The sequence below is a fragment of the Monopterus albus genome, unplaced genomic scaffold, assembly GCF_001952655.1.
Source record: "Monopterus albus unplaced genomic scaffold, M_albus_1.0 scaffold134.1, whole genome shotgun sequence".
Taxonomy (NCBI): domain Eukaryota; kingdom Metazoa; phylum Chordata; class Actinopteri; order Synbranchiformes; family Synbranchidae; genus Monopterus; species Monopterus albus.
This window is the reverse complement of record NW_018128014.1, coordinates 1,403,803-1,424,009: the sequence shown is the minus strand read 5'-3', so window position 1 is coordinate 1,424,009 and position 20,207 is coordinate 1,403,803. Positions and strand designations below refer to the sequence as shown.

General features: G+C 39.7%; 1 protein-coding gene across 2 annotated transcripts in view; it reads right to left on the bottom strand.

Annotated features, from left to right (window-relative positions):
- opcml (opioid binding protein/cell adhesion molecule-like) overlaps positions 1-20,207 on the bottom strand; it is a 514,606-nt gene that overhangs the window by 358,584 nt on the left and 135,815 nt on the right. The window contains exon 1 of one of the 2 annotated variants that reach the window (XM_020613419.1): positions 15,825-15,890. The exons of the other annotated variant lie outside the window; for it this stretch is intronic. Within the exon in view, the coding sequence (XP_020469075.1) occupies positions 15,825-15,879 (55 nt within the window). The 5' untranslated portion in view covers positions 15,880-15,890. Of the gene's footprint in view, positions 1-15,824; positions 15,891-20,207 lie in introns of those variants that run through there. 2 annotated transcript variants of the gene reach the window in all.

Here is a 20,207-nt window from a genome sequence, read left to right as displayed (position 1 = left end):
CTATGAATGTAATTATGTAGAATGTTAACACTCTGTAATAATTCTGTAGTATATTACTTGTGTGGTGTAGAGGATAATTATTTATCTAGAGATATTGCTTAGGATTTAAAAGTTGTAAAATGATGTCATGGGGTAGGATTAGATAAGTCTAACTTCTTCCTACTCCGTTCAAGCATGTACTAGGTATAAGTAAATTGATATTGGATTATTATTGTTGGATATGTGTGAAATTACATGTGTTGACATATCAACTGTTTTACATGCTTGAATGAATAAATCAAATCAAATCAAACATTCAGGAATTCAAAATTACATTGATGATTGGTTTGTTAAAATTTTTGACAAGTGGAAAAATTTAGTGATTTCTTTGCTCACATCTTTTGTGGCAGCAGTTAATTTGCTGACCTTGTGTGGATGCGGCTGCATCCCCTGCATTAGGTGTTTTTGTCTAAAGTGTATCACCACTGCCACTGATAACAGATACCCCTTGCCCCCTGCTTATGAGATGGTTCAATACCATTCTCTACTGGAAACCCATGCTTGTGATAAATGTGTGATACTGGAAGAAGATCTTTAGTCTCCAGCATAATGGATTGCACCTGCAAATGTTATGATTAACCAATGATTGTTTGCTACATGCTGTTTAGTAATTTTCCATGTTTTTGTCTGAAAAATGCTATAATTGCAATGAAGACCAGCTAACACATAGAAGCCTACATATAGATTCACAGCAAAGAAGACCAGCTTCCATGCCATTATTTTTATGTTATTATTTGAGATTTTTCCCTTAGGTACTCAGCTCTGGGCTTTCCCTGAAGGGGGTGGTTTGGGGGGGCCTCTCTCCTACTTGGATGCCTAATCTGGGGACAATAGGGACATTTGATTTAGGTTGACACAATAAAAATCGTGTCAAAAGGGGGAATTTGTTAGAAATTAATAAATCAGTCAGATAATTATTAGACTTTAATGTGTTAGATTTTAATGTGTTTCATTTTGTTATGACTTGTGCTCGATACATGCGGAGCATTAGCTATGAGATGGAGACGTCGGACTGTCTCCCACTCTTGATGTTTTTACAGTTGTCTGTGTAAGGGGTTAGCCCAAAACTTTATAAATGTATTAGGCTCTGTGTTTCCGGGGTCTCCTTTCTTCCAGCAGTTGTCTGGAGCAGGAGCCACCTGGGTTTGTGTTTCTGTAACTTTTTATTGTGGCTTTCAAAATAAATCAGCACTAAAATGAAACAAGTCGGACTCTGTCTTCATTCAGATCTGTTCAATAAAAGAACTGGGGTATAACAACTAATATAGAACAAGTATATGAAATCAAATTTCTAGGTGTCATAGTGGATGACAAATTTTCCTGGAAATCTCATATCAGACATATTCAGCATAAAATAGCAAAAAATATATCGATATTGGCAAGGGTTAGATATATTTTGGACGGGAGAGCACTACGGAGTCTGTATTCTTCATTGCACTTACCATACTTAGAGTATGGCGTTGAAAACTGGGGAAACACATACAAAAGCTCACTTCAACCATTGTATATATTACAAAAAAGAGCGATAAGAATTGTGCATAAGATGGGATATAGGGATCACACCAATGCAGCTTTCATACAGTCTAAATTGTTAAAATTTTTTGATTTAGTGGGACACAAGACTGCTGTGTTTATGTATAAAGCCAGGAACAATTTATTACCTGGTGGAATTCAAAAACTATTTAATGAAAGGGAAGGGGGATATAATTTAAGGGGTCAGTTAAATATAAAATTCATGCTATACGTACAACTAAAAAAAGATTTTGTATTTCCATAAGTGGGGTAAAACTATGGAATAATTTAAGTGCAGACATAAAAAACAGTAAGAGAATTGATTAGTTTAAACACAAATATAAAGGTATGTGTCAATCAAGATACATGCAAGAACAGGTTTAATGATTAATCAGATGGAACATTGTGGGTGTGGGGTAAGAATGTTAGCACTCTGTAATAATTCTTTAGTATATTACTTGTGTGGTGTAGAAGATAATTATCTATGAATGTAATTATGTAGAATGTTAACACTCTGTAATAATTCTGTAGTATATTATTGGTGTGGTGTAGAGGATAATTTTTTATGTAGAGATATTGCTTAGGACTTAAAAGTTGTAAGATGATGTCATGGGGTAGGACTAGATAAGTCTAATTTCTTCCTACTCCGTTCAAGCATGTACTAGGTATAAGTAAATTGATATTGGATTATTATTGTTGGATATGTGTGAAATTACATGTGTTGACATATCAACTGTTTTACATGATTGAATGAATAAATCAAATCAAATCAAATCAAATCAAATAATAACTGTGTTTTATCAGGCCTTTGTTGAATCTATCTTGTCCGTTTCCTTGGTAGTATGGTTTAGTCACGCGACCTTAAGGGCCAGGAATTCACTGAAGAAAACTGTAAAATGGTCAAGTCAACCGACGGGAGGTGCAGGTTTGCCCAGTTGTACAACTGTATACGAAACAGTTACAGAGGATGACTTTTCCCACTCTAAAAGATGACATGCATCCCTTGTTTCAGGAGTTCTGTCCTCTCCCGTCCTGATGGAGGTTCCCAGTGCCAAGATGCAGAACGAAACGGTATAAAAATAGTTTTGGTCCTGCTGCCATTTCTGGGTTTAATAAGCTGTAGTACTCTTCTCAAGTCTGATGTTTTATGGTTTCTCATGTCTTTTTAATATGTTTTTATGGTTAAAATATGTTGTGCGTTATTTTATTTGTCTGTTGAGAATTGTCACTCCGCTGCAAACAAATCTATCTTCGGGTGTTAATAAAGTGACCTGAACCTGAATCTGACCAGCTCACACAGCATCTTATGCTTGCAGGGGAAATAAAAAGTGAGTGCAAAGAAGTAGAAATGTCTGTACTAACCTTCAGCTACTACCCTTATGTATCAAGAAGGACAGCATTTGGAAGTTGTCCCCACTAAATGTAAAGCTTTTACAGTGTGAATAGAGTGCCAGAAGAAAGGGTGATAGACATTCTGGGAGATTGAGTTTTATCTTACACAAATATTTTAGAATAGATAGAAATCATCTTACTGCTTGGTCTTAAGTTTGATGAGTGGATGAAAAGATCCACACATTATAGATAGAGAAGCTAACTGGCAACATTGATTGTTGAAAAAGGATTTGTTGTCAGAATGGCTCTTTGTCGGCCCTCTGCAAGACTAAATTCAATATCAGCGCTGTCTGAATTTCCAGAGCTGATATGTCATAAGTGCCTGCTGCAGGCTTTTAAAAGGATTCTCCAAATGCAGACAAAAATGTTGCTTTGTGTTGGCTACACTGATCCCGTACAACTATGGTGTACCCAGGTAGTGTTTTAGTTACACATCACACATACAACATACACACACAGAATTCTTCATTTTGTTATGACTTGTGCTCGATACATGCGGAGCATTAGCTATGAGATGGAGACGTCGGACTGTCTCCAACTCTTGATGTTTTTACAGTTGTCTGTGTAAGGGGTTAGCCCAAAACTTTATAAATGTATTAGGCTCTGTGTTTCCGGGGTCTCCTTTCTTCCAGCAGTTGTCTGGAGCAGGAGCCACCTGGGTTTGTGTTTCTGTAACTTTTTATTGTGGCTTTCAAAATAAATCAGCACTAAAATGAAACAAGTCGGACTCTGTCTTCATTCAGATCTGTTCAATAAAAGAACTGGGGTATAACAAGTCCCAACCTGTATTTACATTTTTCAGGGGCTACACATCAGCTGTGCTGTAGTGTTGAACTCTACACACATAGATGTCATAGGTACACAATAAGCCCTTTATGAAGACATATAAATCCGGGTTTAGACAGAGTGGTGCTCTGACCTAAAGGGTAGCATTAGCATGATTAGATGCCCACAATAGCAATACTAGCAGGCAGATCTTTAGAAGATGTATTGACAGTTTATTTATTTATTTTGAGGTCTGTTGATTATTTATGACAAAATGATAAACTGTACCAGCATTACCATTCCAAAAGGCATGCCAGTAACATGGCTAAAAATATTAAAGCAAGACATGCTGAAAACTAGGTTTTACTGGGAATAATTTTTTAAATAGAATTTTTCAGTGATCTGAACCCTGTAAATGGACATAGCATGTTCAGGACTATTGTACTGAAGTGGAAGAGATTTCTCAAAAACTGGAAAAATAAAACACATCCATCCATCATTATCTAAACCGCTTGTCCTGTGGAGGGTTGTGGAGAGTGGGCTGGGGCGACAGCCCCAGATGACATTGGGTGAAAAGCAAGGTTCACCATTGAACACGCTATCAGATGGATGATAAATAGGATACATCCCAAGGCTTTTATAAGCACCATTATTTCCCTCACTTGCGTCATTTCCTTGTGTCTTAGTTCCACCCGTATGCTGTAAAATGCAAGGAAAACACGAGAGAGGACTCAAGGAAATGCGTATTAAGGACATGAGACATCCTTTCCTCCTATCTTCCAATCAGCATCCAATTACAGCTGATTTCTGATAAAGGGATGTGTCAGTTCATAAATGACAAAGGATGGTCTTGGGTATCCTTGCTCATGGCTCCTCCAGCAGCCTCCTTGCTCCTCAGTCCCTAGAGCCCATAGGAGAGAACTGAAACAGAATGACCAAGGATGCAAGAACAATGATATAAGATACTTGTCATGTACCCATAGAGGCAGACGACCACTCACAGACAATTTGGAGTTGCTGATCAACCAAAACTGCATTTTATTACACAATGCAGCAGAAACTACACTCTACTAAAAGAAACAACCCTACTTTTTATAGTTTGTTTTAGCACACCTGGATGACAGATGGCTGCCTTGTAGAGTAAAATTGTTGCACTACAACTTGATTTTTCAATCTTTTAAGTGTAATGAGCCCATATGAATGCTTTTATGCAGTAAACCCATCTGGTACTTGGTACTGATTAAAATATGGGTGTATGAATTATTTGTAGCTTCTCTTGGATAGAAGTCTAGTAGAAAGCTTAGTTAGCAAAGGACACATTACCTGGAACCATGATACAATTACAAATATTAGCCTTGATTAAGTAGATAGTTTGATTTAAATTCCTGTTCAGAACATTAGCTCTTACTATACTTAGAAAGTGCAGTGTAAATTATTTCCACTGGAGCAGTTTGGCTCAGTACCAAGGTGATGTTTATTGCAATATGGCTGAAGTGACTGCATACTGTAAGTGTGGCAGTTGTTGTGAATGCACAGGGGTGATTCTTTCTTTTGACCCACAGATGAAACATTTTCTAGGTGTAATTCATGCATAATTGTTCTTTATAAATACTCACTGGTCATGGAAGAATGCAGCTTAATTTACTATCCCAATTACTCTGTGTGATCATGCACTGCTGTATAACAAAAGGATTTGGACAGCAAAACAGCCCTACATTTATTCACATTTTAAGAGTATGGTAGAATACTTAAACAGCGATCACTCTGCTTACCATGCCTATTAAGGTAATTCCTAGGTAAAAGAACACTGCTCTCATATGTGTGACATTAAAAAAAAAAAGATGTTTAAAAAAAGTTTTTTGTCAGAAATAGCTGGCAGAAGCTCTCCATTTGCTCCACTGTTATGGCTGTGGGAATGTTCTACAGCGTCTGTCTTTTTATTAGGCTACATAGTAATTAACTAGGAGAGAGGAGAATGAAAGGCGAGGGTGGGAACAAAAAGCAAACTACAGAATTAGTTTCATGGTGGTGAGAGAAAATATAGCATAGTGCACAGCACATCCAGCATAACATCCTGAACATGACAATACTTGTGAGTCTCATTGTTATGGGGCCACCGGTCTTCCATTACGGAGCTCTTTAAACATCTGCCAGGAGCCAGATGAAGAGTCTGTATTGTATCGTCTCACTATATATCCAGCGCTGTCTTTGACAATTTCCTTCCCACCCACTATCCATCTCTTTTTCTCCCTATCTCTGTTTATTGTATCTCCTATACAACGCACCCCCCACACCCCTGTCTCCAGCTTTCCCATCACCATCTTCTCTCCCTTCATCCATCTCCATCTCATTCTCTCGCTTCTTCCTTTCCTGTCAGATTAGCTTTAGCTGGGTCATTCTAGCTCCCATTTAATTGCCTGGTGGTGGATGATTTGCAATGTAAATCACAACAATTTCAGAGCTGCCTAAATATTAAATATGTGTGGGTGTATAGGTGTCTGTGCCTCATATGCATGCTGTCATTAGGTAGAATCATTCTTCTTGCAGTCTGTCATATGCTATAATATCCAAACCACGATATATACTTTATCCATTTGAAATGAGCAATTTTGGATGCCCCTGTCATTTGAATTTACCCACTGCCATAAATGTCAGTTCCAGAAGAGATAAGTGGAGCACGGTAAAATGTACACACATTGTTCAAAGCATTTCTTTCCATATCATCTGTCAGCATTAGTTACATCAGCTGAATTCAGATAAATTATTTCTTGCCCCTCCTCCTCCTATAGTACTGCAGATGTCTACAGCAGGCTGGGGCCTGTTTGAGTGCTTGATGGGCTGCTGTTGGTGCTTGAAGTGAATACCCTGAACACCACTATTGGATAGCAATACATTATAAACAAATAGCCAAGATGGAGTGATTCTTATGAAGTCTTAATCTTGCCTTACAGCACACATCTCACAGATAGCTCTGGGTACAGGGACAGTGTGGCAGGATGTCAGCTGCAGGTCAGCAGAGATTTTGCTTGAGGGAGCAATCTGGCTTCCAAAGCAGCATATTGCCAGCACATACACACACTGTAACTGTACACACACTAGACTTTGACATCACAACACTATAGCTGCTGCCTTGGTACCTACTATTGAGCACGGAGGAAAAAGCTGCTGTTATTGTCTGTGTTTGTACGAATATACTCAAGGGAATGTTGCTTTTTTCTTGTGCGAGGGAGACTGTTTTCCACTGCTGCAGTGAGTAAATTTAGTGCTTTGTTTACTGCTCCATCTTATCTCAGCACTTCTTAACAATGAGAGCTTTAATTGTAGTCTGTGCAAATTAAACAAAATGAATTCCATCAGCTGTCAACAGATGCACTTTTGTAGTTTTTATTTGTTTTTCAACGCAGTTTGCTCTGAGAAAATAAGCTGTTTTAAAAGAGAAAGAGAGCTATGGCTAACTCAGAGTCAGAGGTTGCTGTTTGTCCGGGGAGTCAGCAAGCATCTGAATGTCAGGCTGAGGAAGGCAGAGATGACAGTCGGGAAGTTAATCCTCTGAAATAATTTGGTCGGCATTCTCTGATCTTCCTCTGCATATGGTTGATGATATAAATGCCCCAGCCCGCTTTTGACAGGTAAACACCAGTCTGAACCAGTTTTTTTTTTAAATTTGGCAAACATTACAAACTGGCTTCATGTTTTGGCCACCAGTCTGAATTTCTTGTATACAGAGGGTGTGAGGGACCTTTATTTTGAGATAAGGGAGCTGACAGACCGAGCAGCCAGTGCCACAGAGCTGAAATCTGCCTCTGCTTGCACGTTGGTTTCTATGAGTGATGGTGGATTATTTGCTGGTTCCTCGTCGGTACACAGACCACAGCAGATATCTTCATTTATGTTCCCTCAAGTATGCTTTTGCAACAAAACACCTGCTTGACACCAGAGAGGAATCATTTATCTAGTCAGACAAATAAATAGACATGTCAGAAAAGCAAACAAGGAAGAATTAATTCCCAAAAGTAATAACACTACACACTTCGGTGAAAAAAAATAAAAATATGTAAAAAAGCGTATAAACACACACACACACACACACACACAAAGAGAGACCCGCATATTTATACAGTATAGGAGCAGTTCATTATGACCAACAGTAATAGATAAATGACTGTAGTAATTATGATGCAAGCAAAGTAGCAAGTTACAGTGCCTTGCGAAAGTATTCGGCCCCCTTGAACTTTGCGACCTTTTGCCACATTTCAGGCTTCAAACATAAAGATATAAAACTGTAATCTTTCGTGAAGAATCAACAACAAGTGGGACACAATCATGAAGTGGAACGAAATTTATTGGATATTTCAAACTTTTTTAACAAATAAAAAACTGAATAATTGGGCGTGCAAAATTATTCAGCCCCTTTACTTTCAGTGCAGCAAACTCTCTCCAGAAGTTCAGTGAGGATCTCTGAATGATCCAATGTTGACCTAAATGACTAATGATGATAAATAGAATCCACCTGTGTGTAATCAAGTCTCCGTATAAATGCACCTGCACTGTGATAGTCTCAGAGGTCTGTTTAAAGCGCAGAGAGCATCATGAAGAACAAGGAACACACCAGGCAGGTCCGAGATACTGTTGTGGAGAAGTTTAAAGCCGGATTTGGATACAAAAAGATTTCCCAAGCTTTAAACATCCCAAGGAGCACTGTGCAAGCGATAATATTGAAATGGAAGGAGTATCAGACCACTGCAAATCTACCAAGACCTGGCCGTCCCTCTAAACTTTCAGCTCATACAAGGAGAAGACTGATCAGAGATGCAGCCAAGCGGCCCATGATCACTCTGGATGAACTGCAGCGATCTACAGCTGAGGTGGGAGACTCTGTCCATAGGACAACAATCAGTCGTATACTGCACAAATCTGGCCTTTATGGAAGAGTGGCAAGAAGAAAGCCATTTCTTAAAGATATCCATAAAAAGTGTTGTTTAAAGTTTGCCACAAGCCACCTGGGAGACGCACCAAACATGTGGAAGAAGGTGCTCTGGTCAGATGAAACCAAAATCGAACTTTTTGGCAACAATGTAAAACGTTTATGTTTGGCGTAAAAGCAACACAGCTCATCACCTTGAACACACCATCCCCACTGTCAAACATGGTGGTGGCCGCATCATGGTTTGGGCCTGCTTTTCTTTAGCAGGGACAGGGAAGATGGTTAAAATTGATGGGGAGATGGATGGAGCCAAATACAGGACCATTCTGGAAGGAAACCTGATGGAGTCTGCAAAAGACCTGAGACTGGGATGGAGATTTGTCTTCCAACAAGACAATGATCCAAAACATAAAGCCAAATCTACAATGGAATGGTTCACAAATAAACATATCCAGGTGTTAGAATGGCCAAGTCAAAGTCCAGACCTGAATCCAATCGAGAATCTGTGGAAAGAACTGAAAACTGCTGTTCACAAACGCTCTCCATCCAAACCTCACAAGAGCTCGAGCTGTTTTGCAAGGAGGAATGGGCAAAAATTTCAGTCTCTCGATGTGCAAAACTGATAGAGACATACCCCAAGCGACTTACAGCTGTAATCGCAGCAAAAGGTGGCGCTACAAAGTATTAACTTAAGGGGGCTGAATAATTTTGCACACCCAATTTTTCAGTTTTTTATTTGTTAAAAAAGTTTGAAATATCCAATAAATTTCGTTCCACTTCATGATTGTGTCCCACTAGTTGTTGATTCTTCACAAAAAAATTACAGTTTTATATCTTTATGTTTGAAGCCTGAAATGTGGCAAAAGGTCGCAAAGTTCAAGGGGGCCGAATACGTTCGCAAGGCACTGTATGTGATGTGGTATATAGAACAATATTTATGGTGCAGTGAAAGTTCAAAATTTCAGACTAATGGGAAATCACACAAACTGGTTTGGTCACTGATAATCTGGTGTTGGTAAATGAGAGACCATCTACCCACTCACTGGGCTAATGCTACATTTCCATTGTCGAAACCTATACCCCGTACTTTCCTTAACCATCACCAGGCACAGCCTCCAGGGTTGACACGGGCCGTCCTACTATGTTTTTCCACTGTATTTTCTCTGTGATGGTCTCTTTAGAGGAGGGAGGGGCTGCTCCCCTCTACACCCGCAGTCAGCTGTGTGTTTACACATGGTGCTTATAATGCTAATGCTTGAGGTGTGTAGACACGGACACAGACATTTAACCTGTGTGCACACACCCCCTCCTCACTTGCGTTCCTTGTACTTTATTTTAGTACTACCTCCTGAGGGTTGCTGAAATTTAGCTCCCAGAAGGCACCTCCAAAGTGGACACACTGTTGTGGAAATAAATGCAGAACCCGTGACGAGCATTACTCGGCATGGCACGTTTCGGTAGGTTCCTATAATAGAAAAGCCCCTTAAGAGAGTCACTCTCTGAGTTGTACAGTTATGGTTTGATGAGTCTGGTAACTCACATTCCTTCATTGGCAACCCAATAGATATGTGACTGACTCAGCTGGTATTTGGTATTCCCAGGCTAGTCCAACTCATGAGACTGGGCTATTGAACTTCTTTCTTATCTCTCTCATTTACTACTGCCGGCCTGAGCTATGGTGCTCACACAATGGAAAGTCAGGGGACTTCTGTTGCCTGTGGTTGAGGCACTGCCCTGAAGACTACATTCAAGGAACAAAAGTCTCCTGTTCACATTCAATGCCGCACTGCACATGAGGGACTAAAACACAATTGCCTCTAGACTGCAAGATATGCACTAATATGTATCTGTATTTATTTAGTAAAGTAGCCAGTAAATCCCCCTGGCTCAGAACCCATATTGCTCATAAGGGCCAGGTAAGAACATGCAAATCTGTCATGTCAAGTTAGACTTTTAGTGAGTGAAGTTAGACAGTACAAAATGGAAGAAGCAATCAAAGCTTATTAACTAATACCTCTACCTGTGTGTAATCACCTGAACAATCAGTGTGATAGCTTTGTACCAGGATACTTAGTAAATGCATTGATTGTAAATGTAATATTTTTCATATTTGGTTGTAGCACAGGCTCTAAACTGCCATTTAAGGTTCTTTTCACATTTCGTACTGTACATCTGCCATACTCTAGATAGTCATGTCTCTGACTGTGATAGGAGCCAGATAACATCATCTTTGGTGCGCTCAATATTTTCAGAGTCAGTGGGGATGCAAGCATCAAATGGCACATATTCCAGCTTATTATCACTGATGTAGAAGTGCAAAGATGAACAATTCAAATCGGAAAACTTCAGACTCTGAAAGTTCTTTTTGTCCTAGCCAGTCTTGCTGAAAATGTAAGGGAGCTCTACCTTGGAAAACACTTCTCTTGGTGTCTGTAGGACTTGAATAAGTTGGTTGAGTTCAGTTATTTCTGAGAAACTGTACACAAAGAGCATCTTCTGGCTCTTGGATATGTTGGTACATTGTAATATGTTATTACAACAGACACAAGTTCAAACTTTAAAAAAAAAAAAAGGCTGGGAGATCGCAGACCTTTAAAGGCCCCAGACGTCATGGGCTTTGTGCATCAAGCTAAGATCGCGTTGTATGAGTCAGACACCAACTCATGCTGTCTGCTTGGCAGCTTCTGTGCTTGTCGTCCTCTCCTCCTTCTCACCTCACCCAGACTTGAAGCAAAGTAGGCTGAGGCCTTGGAAAGTCCCTCAAGTTACTTATCTCAGCAGTATGGATGAACACAAGCCACCCACCTTCCCCCAAATGACTCAAGTTTTAATAGCATTTGGGTTTCTGTAACACGCTGTGTGTGTGAAAAGTTACACAGGTTTTGTGTTTTGGCAGAGGCTCTACCTACCACTGAGCTAAATTATGAATCACTTGCTGATGTTTGGAAATATTGAAAAGCTGCACACCTCCACAATACTGTTTGGGAGTGTGTGTTTAATGTTCAACTGTTGGTATACTCAATTTGTAAATGATCTTTGTTTACACTCCCAGTGTTTGTATTAACATTCAATTTTGTATTAATGAATATGAATGTGGTTGTCCAAGTGTTGCTTAACGTGCACAGCCTTTTTATTGCTGTTGTTCTGTCAGAGAGCAATGAGAAAGAAATGCTCTCAGCTTATATCTGCACGCGGAAAAAGAAGCTTTAAGGACAGATTTCACACTTCATCACTGCATTTTGTTCACTTTCTATATTACAGTGCAAGATAATACTAATCAGCAATAGAACATGTATAAAAAGTCTAACAAAATGGAATTGGGGGAAAAAAATCTAAACTCATGTAACCCCTGCAAAACTGAGAACTATTATATAATTATCTATTTTTAACCCTTATATGCAACTGTAAAGATTCCTTTAGGACAGTGTTTGACACTGTGTTGCAATTAGAAGAGGCCAAGGATAAAGGTATGCTTTATTTATATGATTTATTTCCCTTAAAAAAAAGTCCATCTTTAATAATGTTTCATTAAATAACAACAATAATAAGTACAATTTTATATTATCTTCAAATGAATATAAATAGATTATTAAACATCATTATCATCCTATTAAAAAGCTTGTTAAATTGTCAATTATCCTGCTGCTAAGACTGCTGACAACAGCTAGCTGTTAAGACTGTTGACAACAGCTAGCTGGTTTACAGCTAGCTGTCTCACACCATGATGCCTCATCCAGTCATATGCAACAATGATGCCAAGTAAGCCCAGGCTAATTGAAGTTAATAGGAGAGACATTGTAATAAAAAAAAAACCAAACAGTTACAGTAGTAATGAACAGAATGAGAATAGTTCATGTACTCAATTAGTATACTTAATTTTTAATAAATTGTGTACTGTAGGTTCTGTGCAACATTTAGCATCTAATCTGCATAGAAACATAGCGTGAAACTGCTGTCTTTCTGAGTGATTGTGAGTAGGCCTACAGTATGTTCATTTCTGTCCAGCTAACGGAACATCACACATCTCTGATTAGTGTTATAATGGCCTGTACAATGCACATCAGCTGGCCTGTGGATGTTAGGTTACAAGCATAGTGTCATCTTATCAGGACAAACCTAGAGCTTTGCTGTTAAGGTTTTTGTTTCTTTGTTGTTGTTTTTTTTGCTTTGTTTTTTAATGTAGTTATTTTTTCTTGTCAGGTTCTTGTTTTCTTTCATGTGCCTGTCTGACTTTTTGTGTTTATGGTCCTGAAAATACATTTATATTTTCTGTCTGATTCATATCCTTTTTCCAATGCCGTCTCTCAATACAAACAAAAGATAGTGCAGCCTTGAGTGCCTAGAAAACTGTGATAAGCAGTAGAATCTTCCCCTGAAACAGGATGGGCTGGGTGCACTAACACTGGCTTCTGTTGTTAGTAAAAGAATTCAAGAAATTATGAGAGTTTGCGTGGGTACAATTTGAGGAGAAAGGTTTAAGTTTATGTATCTGACAATGCAACAAATAAAAGTTTATTTCTAGATGCTCTCACAGAGTTGTACAAACATGCTTTTTATCATCTAGGTTTGCTACTACTTTGCTACTTCTCATTGTGATTTCTACTTATTGCAGCACCGGAACCCATTTCAATTAACCTCCTGAGGATGCTGGGAGCTCATCAACACTTCACCTGAGGACAGCAGTTATTGGATGTACAGTAAATCGACAGCAGACTGGGAGGAGATGCTCAGCCATCCCCCAAATGCACTTGCCAACACTAAGACACGAACAACCACCCAGTCCCCCGACCCACAGAATGCTTTTCCCCTAGAACATAACTATTTTTAGCCACTTTCCCCCACAGTGAAAGCAAAATGCTAATCTTCAGCCAGCATCTCTTTGAAGTATAAGAGGATACTTGAGGTGGATTATTTATGGCCGCATAGAGCTGTAGTCTTAAATCCTGTTAAATCTGCCAAGGAACCCTCACTGTAATGTTGGGGAGCTGGTAAATAAATATAAGTTTGTTGCAGTGGCATGTCACCCTGGTGAGCACATGACAGTTTACCAAGGATCAGATAAAAGCACTTTTGCAGGCTCCAGTCTTATTGTCTACTACACCTCCCTTTCAATATCTGAATCTCTGTGTCTCCGCTAATGACAAGAGGAAAAATGAGGTGTCATCACTGGATGTCCACGGCTTGTTAATGATAAGCTCTGCTTTTGCTGCAGTGACACAGCATTCAACACCAGTGATTGATATGGTAATGCATTATATGTTTATGCTCACATACATATTTTCATTTCAAAAGGAGCAACAACAAATGTATGAGATGAGTACAACATTTGGAAAATGGGTCACTGCTGCTAAATGTTGATAGTGCTACTTTGCCCCCCAGTGGCACACAGACTCAGTGCAGACATGGAGCATTTCATTTTCATAACCTTCAGGCTGTTGACTTTCTTCTGCAGAGATCCAGGGATACACACTAGCTGCATATATGGTATATTACAGTATGTGAGTTTAATATTCTGCAATCACTTCTATGACATGCTAAAAATAAGTCCTGCATCTGTATTTGACTACAGTCTTGTAGTTGTAATGGCAAGCTGAAGTAGGATTTTTTTCTTACATCTTGGATATTTCTGCTGTAGTGAGTCATTGCCAAACTGCTGTGATGGATGACTCATATGTTAAATTCACTTGGCATTGCCTCTCTGGAGCTACAGTTAAATCTACATTATTTTTATTTAATTTATCAAATAAAAAGTATACTTACAGTTCACCATCACATATGATGTGAAACATTATTCACCTTACAGATCTGAAAACAAGCTGGAATGTATAAGTATCCATCATTTTCTATAATACAGAATGTTTCAAATTATCCACTCATTCTGCTAAAAATTCTTCTTTTTTCAGTGACAATAGGAAATGATTAGTTATTTCAGCATGTAAATGAAATTGCTTGATATTTGCTTTGTTGATATGAAATCCTGCTGGAAACATGACTTCCTCACTTCCTCAGCTAATTATAACCTAAAGCCTGCAGAAGCAGCACACACTAAAGCAATGTTTAAACAAATGCTGAAGCCTGGCTGACACGAACATACACACACACACACACACACACATCTTATAATTCATAGTACTGTAGGTGTTTGAAGCCATAATTCCCATGAACAATTTTCAGCTTTGTTTGTAATGTCATCCTATACTATCATCTATGTTCCTGCACTGCTCTCCAAATAATGTTTTAATTATGCAGTGCATGAAACAAAAACTGGCCTTAGAGATATGCAGAGCACTGTATTCATTTGATAAATATATGAATGCAGGAGTCATTGGAAAGATCTTGTGTTCAAACACACAGTAATGTATCATGGAAATTATATTATGGAACAGCTGTGTTCACTGATATATTGTGACAAGCAACTTTGCCTTGGTGTGGGAATAAAAACTCAGCTGATTGTGCTGTATCTGCTCCTCTATTGTACTGACTGTCACACTGATCCTCTTTGTGATCTCTAAAAGAGAGGAGGAAGAGGAAGGAGGGACGACTTGCGAGCCAGCACGTGCTCTCTTTCTCCCGCTCTCTCTCACACGCATCCACACATACACAATCTGGCCATCTAATTACCTTCTTGCACTGTCTTTCTCACTTGTACATGTATATTTCCACACACAAACATGTTGGAGCTGAGACTCAGTGTTGCACCACACAACCTGAAGCTGCAACACAAAGCTTCACAGTAATGCAGCAGCTGACTATGTCTTGTATCTTTATAGTACTCATACATACATGCATGTACACAAACAAATACTGGTGTTTGAATGGTAATTTATGTTAGAGCTTTCCTATGGACAAGATAGAAACTACTGTGGATGCTGCAAAGGCAAACTTTAATAATTTGTCATTTGCACTTTGAAATTACAGTCATAACCAAAAATATTGGCACCCCTGCATTTCTGTCAGACAATGCACCACTTCTCCCAGAAAGTTCTTGCGAATATTTTTGGTATTATCATGTTTGTTTCTTATGTTTGCATTGGAACAACACAAAAAAGCAGACAATAAAAAGTCAAATCTGATCCATTCCACACAGAACTCCAAATACGGACTTGTGAGAATTATTGACACCTTTTCCAAATCATCAGAAATAGTTGTATTTCAAACATGTGATGCTCCTTTAATTTGTAATGAAACTCACCTGTAGCAACCAACAGGTGATGGCAATATAGAAACAGACTCAACCTTTGTATCATGTGGACCACACTGAGCATAAGAAAAGAAAGAAGAGATAGAATTGGCTGAGGATTTGAGAACCACATAGTGGAAAAGCCTGGACAGTCTCAAGGCTCCAAGTCCATCTCCAGAGATCTGGTTGTTCCTGTGTCCACTGTGGACAACGTTGTCAAGACGTTTCCAGCCCATGGAGCTGTAGCTAATCTCCCTGGATATGGATGAAAGAGAAAAACAGATGACAGACTGCAATGAAGAATTGTTCCAATGGTGGATAAAGAACCTCGATCAACTTCCAAACAGATTCAAGCTGACCTGCAGGCACAGGGTGCAACAGTGTCAGCTCACACTATCTGTCACCATCTGAATGACAAGGGACACTTTGGTAGGAGACCCAGGGGACCCAGTGCTGACACAGGAATATAAAAAAGCCAGACTAGAGTTTGCCAATACTGACTCCTTTTCCGTTTCTGCCTCCGCACGGAGTGGCAGCTGCCCCGAGCAGCTCTCGCTCTATTTGTTTTTTTTTTTTTTCGAGTTTTCTAGATTTTCTGTGTTGCTTTTTGTGCTATGTCGCTTTCCTGTAAACTTTTGGGGAGTTGGGCTACCAGGAATACAAGTTTTTTTGTGTTTGCATTATGTTTTTATACTTTTTACGAGGTTTTGAGTCTGCCTAGGGAGGACCCTGTTTGCCAACAGTCAGCCATCAATGCCAGCAATCCTTCCGAGATCCTTGTGGTGAGCTGCCGGGATTTTCCACGGGGATGCGAGGTGGTGCGACGGGAGAAGTGGGACTGGTGGGCTGGAGTGAGAAGCTGGGGGAGGAAACGGAGGTATGGGCCATGTTCGCCATCGGTCCGCTCCCCTCCGAGATGAATAGACGAGCTAGCCGCATGGGCGGAGCTGCAACAGAGGTATAGGAAGAGCGACCCTCGGTGCTTCACTGAGAGTCCTGGATCTGTGGTCTGTGGTGACGGTTCTTCACAAATCACAGGCCGGCTCTATTGCTACATGCAGGCGCACGCAAAACACGGTGTCTCGGTGGCAGACAACACCAGCAGGCCCAAATCCCCATCTCAAGAACATTAAACAATGCTTCCCCCCTCAACCCCTTGCTGCCACCTTTCCAACTCAACTCTCAACTCAACTCAACTTTATTCATATAGCGCTTTACCACAGCACAGCTGACCAAAGCACTTAACATATCATGCAAATATAAAAACAACACATAAAAAACTATAAACAATAATATAGACACTAACACTACAGACAGAGTCTCATTCCTGGCCAAACGCCAATGAATACAAGTGAGTCTTCAAATAAGACTTAAAAGTAGACAGGGAGGGGGCCTGCCTAATATAAAGCGGCAAGGCATTCCACAGTTTTGGACCAACCACAGCAAAGGCTCTATCCCCCTCTAGTTTTCTGTCTGGCCCTCGGTGCCTCCAGAAGAAGCTGATCTGCTGATCTGAGGCACCGCGACGGATTATAGGACGCAAAAGTTCCACAAGATAAGATGGTGCCAGCCCATTTAAGGATTTATAAACAAATAAAAGAATCTTAAAACTAACCCTGAAACGCACCGGAAGCCAGTGGAGAGATGCCAGCACTGGCGTTATGTGATCCCTCTTACGCCCCCCAACCAATAACCGAGCGGCAGCATTCTGGATTCTCTGGAGGCGGGCAATCCCGGATTGACCAAATCCATCGTACAGGGCATTACAGTAATCCATGCGTGATGTAACAAACGCATGGATCACTGTCTGGCCCGACAAAAAGGGTTTTAATTTCACTAACTGCCTTAAATAGAAAAATCCAGATTTTACAACCGCATTTATCTGGTTCTCCATCCTCAAATTCCACACAAAGAGCAATAAAACTTAGGACCTACTGTACGCTAATGCCTGTTGTTTAGCATCTACTGCTGTTCCTGATTCTCTCCAGTGCTGCTTTGCCCTGTTTTTAGGTGCATTTGATTTGCTTATTTGTGCTGTGTAAAAAGTAACGTTCTGATGATGCTACTTTTATAATCCTTGTGTGTATCAGTTCTAATGCGTTGTTGACTTTATGTAACTTTTTATTTTAAGACTAAGTGTTCTTTGTTACTACGTACTTACATACGCATGTGCCGCGCGGAGTGGCAACAAGTTACAGCAGCTGTGTCCTCGTTGGAATCTTTGCCATGTTTTTGTGAAGTTCTGTTCTTATGGTGGTGTCTGTTCTTATGGTGTTATTTTGGTTGTTCTCTATTGCTGCTGTAACACAGAAATTTCCCCACTGTGGGATCAATAAAGTACCTATTCTACTCTACTCTGACCTGAAAAAGCCACAATCCTTCTGAGAGAATGTCCTGTGGATAGAAGAGACTAAAACAGCTTTTTGGTCAAGCACATCATTCTACTGTTTTCAGAAAATGATATGAGGCCTTCAAAGAAAAGAACATGGTCCCTACAGTCAAACACAGTGGAGGTTCACTGATGTTTTGGGGTTGCTCTGCTGCTTCAGGCCCTGGATGTCCTGACTATGTGTGTGGCATTATGACATCTGAAGACGAACTCTGGGGCCCAGTGTCAGAAAGTTGTCTCTGTCATAGGTCATGGTCTTACAGCAGGACAATGACCCAAAGCAGACTTCACAAAGCACCAGAAATGATTTCAGACAATGAGCTGTAGAGTTCTGAAGTGGCCAGCAATGAGTCTAGATCTAAATCTCATAGATCACCTGTTGAGAGATCTGAGAACAGCAGCTAGGAGAAGGAAGCCTTCAAATCTGAGAGACCTGGAGCAGCTGGCAAAAGAAGAGTGGTCCAAAATTCCAGTAAAGAGGAGGAAGAAACTCACTGATGGTTACAGGAAGTTACTGATTTCAGTTATTTTGTCCAAAGGGTGGGCTACCAAATATTAAGTTGAGGGTGTCAGTAATTCTGTCTAGTCTATTTTTGGAGTTCTGTGTAGAATGGATCAGATTTGGCTTTTTTCTCTGCTTTTTTTCTGTTGTTCCAATGCAAACAAAAGAAATCAACATAAGAATAACAAAGAATTTGTAATTGCAGATTTCTGGGAGAAGTGGTGGTTTATCTGACAAAAATGGAGGGGTGCTAATATTATTGACTGTATATCATCTGTATTGTTGCATCTCTATTTGTGCACCGACTATAACTGACTAAAAGATTAAATTGCTATGATGTAATTATCTTGAGTTCAGAAGCAGGCCCTGGCCTGAGCTACCTCATTTCTGTTCCCACATTATTTGAACTCAGTGAACCTTCATTTTTCTGCTTCCACTTTCAAAGGATTAAAGTTACTGTAAATGTACCCTGTCTATTTTTGTCAACGGATATTTGAGCATCAATAATCATGCATTCCCCATCCTGATATTTTAGTTGCAGTATATTTAAACAGAATACTGCCAAGTGATCACATACAACATTTCTCCCTGCTACAACTGCTACTGTGCTTCCTGTCCTGTTTCAATTGTTTTTAATGGTCTTCTCTATAAATTCCTGTATCAGGGATAATTTCTTTTTATGTTTGTCCACTGGCTGCAATGTATACCTCTAAATTAATTGAGTTTGTATATCCTCCAAAATATGTATACTTATTGTCACAGACAGCACAATGCTGTGGCTAACATTCACAACCTGAATTATCTGTGAACAAACTCAACTCAACAAAACTGCACTAAACCCAAGTGACACATTCAGGTTGTCCATGCCCTGGTAAATATCCCTGTTTATTTTGCTCTGTATTATACTGCTGCATGTGTGAGCCTAAAGGTTCCAAAGCTGACCAGCAAAGAGTAAACAAAATGTTTGAGTACAAGCAACATTCAATCCAGCTTCAGAGAGTTGAAGGACAGGAACAAATGGAATACAATTACTTGACAAAATTAAACTGAGGGAATTCCAAGAATAATTGGAGGCACCTCTACAGGTAAACATAGCTGTCAAAAACTATAGTCTGACTGGTGTTGGATGTTTAAGATCGACAGCTACAACAATTTATTTAAATAAACATACTGCATATAAATATTTTTGGGGAAGCATTTTATGGTGCACTGCTCTTTAATAATATCAATAATTGTAGTATTTGTTGTATTTTTAGTAGAGGGCTTGTATGTTGTAAATAAAAACTGGATATTGGCTGGTTGTGTTTACTCATCCTTTGACTCACACAGCTTCCATCCAATCTCCGGAGGCTTTTCCTATACAATGAACTCATATGAACACTTACAACTAAGGTTGCCATCTGTGGATAGCGGGGGTTAGTGGTGTTATGCGTGAATCCCCACATTTCCGTCTCCTGTCCCCAAGCCCACTCTTGTTCCCACCAGTTTTTCCTCCTCACCCTAC